Source organism: Borostomias antarcticus (genome assembly GCF_949987555.1).
Source record: "Borostomias antarcticus genome assembly, chromosome: 13".
NCBI lineage: Eukaryota > Metazoa > Chordata > Actinopteri > Stomiiformes > Stomiidae > Borostomias > Borostomias antarcticus.
In genome coordinates this window covers 5,706,815-5,716,814 of record NC_140246.1, presented here as the reverse complement: position 1 = coordinate 5,716,814, position 10,000 = coordinate 5,706,815, and the positions used below count along the sequence as shown (strand labels likewise).

Below are 10,000 nucleotides of genomic sequence, written 5' to 3'. Positions count from 1 at the left end.
ACGATTAGGTGGGTCTTGACGAAATGTGGCTCTGCTGTCAGCCGTTCGTACGCTCGCTCTCTCTCGCCCGTGTCCTCTCTCTCTCTCTCTCTCTCTCTCTCTGTCTCCCATCCCGGTGTGGGAAATCCTGAGTGATGTCATGTGATATTTGTAGCCCCCTTCCTACTTATCACCTCGATACCCCCCCCCCCCCCCCCCCCCCCCCCCCCCAAACCCACCAACCCTTTCCCAACCGACCACGTACCACTCTACGGCGGATAAATAAACACGCCATTGTCGCCGGGCCAGGCCACCGGCCGGCGAGGTCGTTCTCACCGTATCTGATCCCTGACCTCCGACCCCTGTGGAGAGTTATCTCCCTGCAGCAGAGCTTGCTGAAGGGGATTTTTTTCACAGCTCCTTCCGTGATCCGGAGATTATCAGGGGGAGGAATTTTCCTCCTAGCTACACAGGGTTCTTAGAAAGACCACATCTATACTAGTCAGCCCCCGAAGCAGTTGTGAACTTGTGATAGAACTAGAACTGCACTTTTATCCAAAGCAATTTACGGTGGCCTCACCCATTCACACACACATTCACACACCAATGGCGGCAGCTGCCATGCAAGGCGCTAGCCTGCTCATTGGGAGCAATTGGGTGTCCAGTGTCTTGCCCAATTTGGTGTCCAGTGTTCCAAGGGAGCCAGGATTCGAACCGCCAACCCTACGATCATTGGACGAACCACTCTACCTCCTGAGGGGAGGGGGGGCTCGTTACCTGTGCTAGCGCTGCCTGCGTCTACTTATCACTGTAAAGTTCCCGGGCGTGGTGGACCTTTGGAGGAGAAGAAGGAGTAGGAGGGGGAGGAGGAGGGGGAGGAAGAGAAGAGAGAAGGAGGAGTAGGAGGACAGGGATGAGAGAGAATGAGGAGGAGAGAGGAGGAGGAGGAGGAGGAGGAGGAGGAGGAGCAGGAGCGGTCTTACCCGGAGCGCAGTTGTCCACCAGGGCCCCCAGGGCCTTGCCGTCCCTCCAGTCGCGGTGGAAGTTGTTGATGGGCAGCTGGGGCACCTTGTTCTGGATCCAGCCCAGCAGACGCTGCTTGGGCGTCAGCTTCTTGGCGTCCTCATCGTCCTCGTCCTCCCACATGGGCATGGAGATGGAGTAGTGGAGGATGAGGGTCCAGATCAGACCCAGGATCAGCTTCAGGTTGCCGTCCACGATGGCCTTGCTGTCTGTGGGGGGGGGGGCAGAGGGAGAGAGGACAGGGTTTAGGGTGGAGGTCTAGAGGTCTGGTGGGACGAGGTCCGAAAAAGACAGGTGGATTCACAATATCAACATCTCTGGAGAACTCTGGAGGGCTACATGTTCAGCTGTAGCCACCCTTTAATGCCGCACACGCACACAAACACACACACACACACACATACACACCACACATACACTGAACTAGATAGATAGATAGATAGATAGATAGATAGATAGATAGATAGATAGATAGATAGATAGATAGATAGATAGATAGATAGAAACAGAGCATACAGTACAATCCCAGCTGTACCGTCAATTGAAGTCAACCAGGCTGCGTCGACTCAGACTGAGCATGTTGGGTCATATCAGTACTGTCAACTGTCATGTCCGCAAAACGTCGGAGCGCCAACAGTAAACTGCACGGCCAGTGAGAAGAGAAATAGTGGAGCTTTGGAAGCGAAAACAGGCGTTGGGGCCCTCGGCTCCTCTCAGCACCTCCCGCTGAGACAGCAACGTCAACAACAACATCTGTGTTGACTTTGCTCCTAATGCACCCCCGGTCCCCCTAGCCGCGGCGCAGCGCAACCCTAAATGACTTTAGCCAGAACCCTCGCCCGGGGAGGAGATGGAGGCGGGACGAGGAGGAGGGGGGTGGGGGGGGATTAGGCAATGTCTCCGCGATACGGCTAGCGAGCCGGGGTGGTTAGGGACCCAACTTCATCCATCTTCCTCGTCAGGACTGTTTACGTTCCTGGGCTTCCTGCTGTTTTTCATTTGTCTGGATTTGATAACAAACGCACTCGTAGGCAGGTGTGCGCGTGAGAAGCACAACGCGCGCACGTACACACACACCACACACACACAGATCGCCGTCGGCTTGTCCGTGCTACACTGCAGGATCTTGGGTCAAACTCAAAAGGAGTTGTGACATCATGTGCTCGTGTCTCCGCTTCCTGACTGTGTGCACGTCATCAGCTGATCCAGACCGCCCGTCTGAACATTCTTATCTTCCACCCCCAGCGGCTTCGTCTGAGCTGTCCAATCAAAACCCTGCTCGAGGAGGTCAGGACATAAGCGTACAGATTTGTGTTGTATGGTCTGTTCTCTTTCAGCCTATATCAACCTGCACAGACTCAAACTAAAGTATGCTTGCCTCACAGACCTGCGTCGAAAATTGACCGTTTGCTTGAAAGTATTCGAAAGTAATTGAGGTGCGTTCGATTCGTCTCGCGGTTAACACTTATGGGACTGTCTGGGTTCATTGTTTTCATTACCCGGGGTTAAGACAGATGAAGTGCACCCCAAGTATGACGGTATGTGCAAAGAGTGACCCGGCCTGGTGTCTGGTCTTAGTTAGAGCAGTGCTTGTAGCAGAAGCTTGTAGAAGCCGTCTCTTCTTGCAGGTCGATGTTTATTCAGTTTATTCGTATATTCAGTATGACTGGTTTAGAAAGGAAATGCACTTGTGAGTTCTGGCAAGTACAGTAGCAGTACACTGACCTACGTTAAATGCAATTATTGTAAGTCAGCTTTAGATGAAAGCGTCTGCTAAATGACTAATGTCATGTAACTGGTGTCTGAACGTACCGACAAAGAGCTGTACTATGATGCATGAGGCTGGACATGCTATAGCTGGACATGCAGGCTGATGTCATTCAACCCCAGGTCTGTGGAATGAGGTCAGTTTAAATAAAACACACACACATTCCCTGGAAACTAAACAAGGACACCGAGGACACTCCAACACACACACACACATACACACACACGCACATATACCCCAACTAAAGATGCCTAAACTAAACTGTGCCTGACTGCTGCTTTAAGCACACTCACACACACACACACACACACACACACAAGAAGAGAGGGTCCAAACCGCCTCTCAAATCTCCAGGCAAACTCCGCAACACGACCCCTCACAGGAGACAGCTCACTACTCCCCCCCCCCTTGTCTTTCTCCCACCTCCCTCCATGCTTAACGCGACCCCCCGTTGAGATTCCCCCCATATGGACGATGGCTACGGCACTTAACACTGACGTCCACAACATACTCGCGTTGTTTTCGCTACACGGGCAGAGGAAAATCGAGTTCAGTATACAGTAGGGGCAGGGGGGGGGGGGGGGGGTGGGGGAGGGGAGTTCAGCTGAGGTGCTTGTTCCAGTCTGAACAGGATCGGTGTGGGGGGTGGGGTGGGGGGTGAGGGGTGTTGGTAAGTGGGAAGGGGGGCACAGTTGGCAGGTGGGTTTGTTGTTTGGTTGGTGTCTGGTGGCCAGCGGGGGGGGAGTGGTACTGCAGACTGACGTCTCCGCTAAACGTCGTCCATTTTGGCCCGGTGAGGACAGGGTGTCGTGTTACAGACCCTCGTTCTGACTGAGGGGTGCTGAGGGCACGTCGGTTAGCAGGCATCCTCGTCAGCCCTGACCGACGCTACGGGACTAGCATGCACGCACAAATAGGGCCTGCCCGCGAGGACCCCTCGGGTCCACTTTGACCGTGCCTGTTTTAAAAACAGCAGCGCATTAAAAAAAAGTTCACACTTTCCCACTCTCACACATTTATTTCAGCGGTCCTAGGAGAATATATAAAACACATACACACACACACACACACTGTCACATACATCACACATGTGATAAGAGAGAATGGTAGTGATCAAGCATCCGGTTACAGTATCTGTGTTTCGACCAGAAACCAGGTCCAACATTGAAAAATCTGTACAGTTCTGGTGATGGTGACACACTGGTATGGTGAGAACAGAACAGGCCGGTTGGCTGAACCGGACATTCCTATAAAACTGCATCAGAGCATTGGTCAGTCTGTGTGTGTGTTTGTGTGTGTGTGTGTGTGTGTGTGTGTGTGTGTGTGTGTGTGTGTGTGTGTGTGTGTGTGTGTGTGTGTGTGTGTGTGTGTGTGTGTGTGTGTGTAGGACCAGTCAGCAGGAGTGTCTGTCTGTCTGTCTGTCTGTCGGTCTGTCAGTCAGTGTGGGTCAGTCAGTGTGAGTCAGTCAGTGTGTGTGTGTGTGTGTGTGTGTGTGTGTGAATGTGTGTGACTTCAGTAGGAGGAGCGGGTACTACCCAGAATCCCCGGCCCTGCGGCCTCGTCTGTCAGCAGCTCCGTCACGCTGTCTGCACTTTAAACCCAATCGCTTTTTTTTTTTTTAATAAACAAACAAAAACGCAGCTAACGGCCTGCAGCGGCGTGCGGGGCTGCCCTCTTCAGAAGCCTGAAGGACCCCGGACTCGTTTCCTCTCAGAGTCACATCTTAGTTTAGGCAAACTCAAACAAACTTTGTCCCCAACAACAAGCGAGCTGGCGATGGCAAGGGCTCGGAAACGAGCCCTGGGAAGAATAACAAGCACCGACAGAGGGCTGGAGAAATGGAGAAAGCGCTGCTTGGAGAGAAACAATGGAACGGGGCTCGGGACTGGGGGGGGGGGGGGGGGGGGGGTGCGTCTAGGGTGGGATCGCCTTCTGTGAACTTCAGAGACGGAGGTTTGGATTGGAGGGGGGTGGGCGGGGATGGGGGGCGTCGTTTCTCATGGCATGTCTGCTGTCTGCAGATGAGGTAAGAGCTGTAGAACTACAACTCCCACGCCTGTCTGAACCGTCCCGTACCAAGCGCCGCGCAAGGATGCTCTTCTTACTGCCTGGCCCGGACTGACACCAACGTTTCACACAGCTCACTGTTACGCCCACATCTGTCCGCTGTCTGTCTGTTTGTCTGTCGTGATACAGTACAGTTTGTGAAGTCATTGTTTTCTCTTCTTTCCCTTTCTTTTTCTTTCTTTCTTTCTTTCTTTCTTTCTTTCTCTTTATTTTTTCTTTCGTTCTTTCTTTCTTTCTTTTTTCTTTAATTCTTTCTTTCTTTCTTTCTTTCTTTCTTCAACACCCACTCATTCTGTTATATTGCGTGACAAGATGTTCTCTCTTTCTCTCTTTCTCTCTTTCTCTCTTTCTCTCTCTCTCTCTCTCTTTAAGCCACCACTCAGTCTCACAAAGCCCTGATGTCAGAACTTTTGCTCATTACACATTTTCTCCAGCTGGACTGGGGGAGTCTGGGTACTGGGTGAAGGGGGGGGGGGGGTTCCAGAAACAATGTGGCCTTTCTACCCAGAATCCATTGTTTCACCTCCGTCTCCGGGAGCAAGGCGACCTTTAAGGCTTTGCTTGGGACCGCTTGTTTGTTTGGTAACCCTGGGCGACACCTCCGTCAACTGTCACCCCATTGGCAGCAGGAGAGAGAGTGTAACTGAGTACCGGTGGAGTAACTGAGTACCGGTGGAGTAACTGAGTACTGGTGGAGTAACTGAGTACTGGTGGAGTAACTGAGTACCGGTGGAGTAACTGAGTACTGGTGGAGTAACTGAGTACTGGTGGAGTAACTGAGTACTGGTGGAGTAACTGAGTACTGGTGGAGTAACTGAGTACCGGTGGAGTAACTGAGTACTGGTGGAGTAACTGAGTACTGGTGGAGTAACTGAGTACCGGTGGAGTAACTGAGTACTGGTGGAGTAACTGAGTACTGGTGGAGTAACTGAGTACTGGTGGAGTAACTGAGTACCGGTGGAGTAACTGAGTACTGGTGGAGTAACTGAGTACTGGTGGAGTAACTGAGTACCGGTGGAGTAACTGAGTACTGGTGGAGTAACTGAGTACCGGTGGAGTAACTGAGTACTGGTGGAGTAACTGAGTACTGGTGGAGTAACTGAGTACTGGTGGAGTAACTGAGTACCGGTGGAGTAACTGAGTACTGGTGGAGTAGAGATGCTCTTCACAGGACTGGCCGGGTTAAAACAAGCCGTCAAACAAGCCCTGCTGTCGTCGTCACTCTAGGAAGGTGTCAGGCCTCCTCATTCTGCCTCTCTCTCTCTTCTCCTTTCTTCTCTCTCTCTCCATCTCAATCTCTCTTCTCTCTCTCCTCTCTCTACTGTCTCTCCTCTCTCTCTTCTCTATCTCTTCTCCTCTCTTCTCTCTCTCCATCTCAATCTCTCTTCTCTCTCTCCTCTCTCTTCTGTCTCTCCTCTCTCTCTCTTCTTTCTCTCTTATCTCTGTTCTCTCTATCTCTCTCTCCTCTCTCTCTCTTTCACTCTCTCTAGAAGTGGATGGTGAGTGCAGTGGGGCCCTGATAGTGTATAACTCTGCACTCTCAAACTAAGCGGGACCTTTGAACCCAAAAGCTCTAAAAGCTCTCCATTCCGTACAGTAGTTCACACAGCGCACAGTAACACCACTGTGAAGATGTCCCTAACACACTTACACAATTAAACACACACACACAGACACACACACACACATACAGCAAACCTCTTGTAGGGGAATCAGTGTGACTGTAGTAGCGTCCTGAGCTCACCTCAGATGGTGCCATCTCTCGATCTCCAGGGCTAGCTAACACTAACGAGAAGGGCCTGGCGCAAATTAGCCAGCCCGGCCATGAGGTCTACATAAATGGTGTGCACTTATACAGTAAAAAATATTTTATCCAAAGCACTTCACAACGGCCTCTCTCATTCACCCATTCACAGACACACAAACATACATTCACACACCAATGGCGGCAGCCTGGCCATGCAAGGTGCTAGCCTGCTCGCTGGGAGCAGTTTGGGGGGTTCAGCCTCTTGCCTCTTCCGATGCACTGCCGGGAGGAGCTGGAATCAGAATTTCCCAGACCCAGACCCAGACCCAGGCTACTACTGCGTCTTGAGCTACTGCCGCACACCAACGTGTGTGTGTGTGTGTGTGTGTGTGTGTGTGTGTGTGTGTGTGTAGGCCTACTGTGGCCTGACCCAGAACACACTCTGCTGTCAGCTGGATGTGAGGAGGCTGCTGCTTTAGTGTCCGTCAGTTCCAGTTCATTCTCTATGGGAACCGTCCACTGATTCAGCAGTTGTCGGGGCTCTGTGATTGTGTGTATGAGTGAGTGTGTGTATGTGTGTGTGTGTGTGTGTGCGTGTGTGTGTGTGTGTGTGTGCGCGCAGAGACATGTGGACGAAGGCACCATGGGGGGTGAATTTCACGAGGAAACACTTCAGAGCGGCTTCTGTTTCCTGTTGACTGGGTTCACCTTCTCCTGGGGGAAGGATTTGGCGGGTGCACCACAGCTCTCCGGTTCAGACACTTCCTGCCCTCACACTGCTGGTTCCTAATCGCTCCGCTGTGTAAGTTTTCCAGCAGAAAACAAGTGCGTGCGTGCGTGTGTGTGTGTGTGTGTGTGTGTGTGTGTGTGGAGAGGACAGAGTGAGAACTGGACAGTTGAGTGGACAGAGGGAAAATGTGATTCCATGATCCTATCTCTCCGCCGGGAGAAAGAGGGACAGAACTGAAAACAAAGGCCTGTTGTGGAGCCGAGCCACCCGGCCTCACACTTTCCACAGGATTTCCCCAAGACAATGCGAGCGTGTCCCAGGATGAACACACACGCGCACACACACACACGCGCACACACGCACACACACTAGCTGAAGTCAATGTCAAACAGTTGTTGGAGTGAGATGCCCAGAAGCGTCACACACACACAGACACACAGACACACACACACTCGCCCTTTCATGGGAACAATGAGGGCCGCAGGTCTAGAAGGTTCACATGATGGTAATTAAGGGAATGTGTTAATGTTTGAGTTTGTTGATGTAAAAAATACCATACCTAGTTTTTTTGTTTTGGAGCTTCTTGCAGACTCGTTCTGCTTTGAAAGAATACACTGGTATACACACACACACACACACACACACACACACGCACACACACGCACGAACGTTCCGAACACGCTAACACACTCACAAACACACATGTGCACCCGTGCAACACACACTCGCAAGCATGCACACACACACACAAGTGGTATGTACACTGCCGCAATGCCCAAATAAGGCTTCTTTTCATCCTTTAAATCTCAATAGAACAAACACACACTCTCTCTCTCACACACACACACACACACACACACACACAAACACAAAATGACTGGCCACACAAATTCAATTGCACACAAAATCATGATAAAAAAAAACACACCCTTTATAAAACACAGAAACATGCTAACATGTTGACATACAGTATGTACATGCTATCTCAGTGTACGTCCACACACACACACACACACACACACACACACATTCTCTCTCTCGCAGGCCAGCTGAAGACCTGCTGCTTCTTTCCCTAGACACAAACAATAGACCTGAGAGGTTTTGTCCAGCAGCTGTATAAATGTTGAGAGTGTCACCATGTGTTGTTTATACACTCAGTCCTAGGACTGCTATTTACAGACAGGGCGAATCACACACACATACACACACACACACACACACACACACACACACAGACAAACACACATTCACACATCACCTGTGGCTTATAAAAGAGACTGTAAAACACCCCTGATGATGACATGTGACCAATGCTGTTTTGCACCAACTGCAACATGTGATGCACGGTGTGTACACACACACACACACACACACACACACACACACGCACACACACACACACACATGTATGTATACATACAATTGGGAGCCTCTAGACATAATCAATGCTGCGGCATTTCACCATTGCGGTATTTCTCAGGGAAATCCCGTGAGAAATCTCGTGGAATTTCAGCCGGGCGTTATTTCCTTTTAGTGATGCACCACCACTAGGTGGCGTCTTTGAGCAGATTTAGCAGGCTGGGCTCACAGTGTATTTCTCCTATAGGCTATGAATGAAGACAAGCCTGATCATTGCATCATTAAATTTTACATTCTTTAATTTAAATGCTCTGTTGTAAAGCACTTTGAGCTGAATTTATCTGTATGATAATAATAATGTTTTATTGTTTTATTACCTTGTTCTCAAACAAATTTTTTTCTCCATCTGGATGTAATTTAATTATTACGAACATATCTACATTATCTCTCAGTAACGGACGTTGGGTCAAGACGTGATGTCTGTTAAGTCATATGCAAAACATTAACATAGTTTGTTGTTATCAACTGGTATGGCTAACAATGGCTAACAACAGCTAGCTCGCCTAGAACTACAAAGATGGGGCAAAAGTAAGGGTTTTGCGTTTTGTTTCTGCAACACATTCAACTGGGATGTGGCACCGTACCGGGCACCAAATCCCGAGCTCTGATACAAATGGAACGCAGCATCAGAACTTATTCGTAAACTCCGGATAAACTCCACACACACACACACACACACACCACACACATACACTTACACACCCACCCACACACACACACACACACACACACACACTACCCCCATACACAAACACACTCTTAGAGAGGTGTTAACACTTGCACAGCACACACACACACCACCCACTTACAGACAAACACAAACACCATACACACTTACACCCACACCCATAACACACACACAAACACACATTTACACACACTTACACACACACACTCATCCATACACACAAGCTGCAAAGTTGTGTCTTTGCCTTGATATAACAGTTAATCTCTCATCTCTGAATGTTAACACACACACACACACACACACACACACACACACACACACACACAGTGCCAAAACACAATGTAACCGGGCACATTTTCCTCTTGGTATAGGCGTACTGTATTGTTTGAATTCTCTCTAAATGTGTTTTTCATGAACTCTTTCCCCCCCTGGCTTGTCTTGTTCTCCCCTGACGTTCCTGACGTTCACGAGGAAGCGCTCGGCCGAACGACGGCTCCGAAACGAACGCTCTGTAACCCCGCACGACAGTTCCATCCCGCTCGCCGTAGCAGGTTACAGGAAACAGCCCCCTCAGTCTCT

At 50.1% G+C, this 10,000-nt stretch overlaps 1 protein-coding gene across 1 annotated transcript in view; it reads right to left on the bottom strand.

Moving 5' to 3' along the window:
* The window catches only part of flncb (filamin C, gamma b (actin binding protein 280)), a 58,750-nt gene that overhangs the window by 38,275 nt on the left and 10,475 nt on the right, over positions 1 to 10,000 (bottom strand). Inside the window, exon 2 of the mRNA XM_084447719.1 lies at positions 963 to 1,211. Coding sequence (XP_084303845.1) covers positions 963 to 1,211 — 249 coding nt within the window. The remainder of the gene's footprint in view (positions 1 to 962; positions 1,212 to 10,000) is intronic.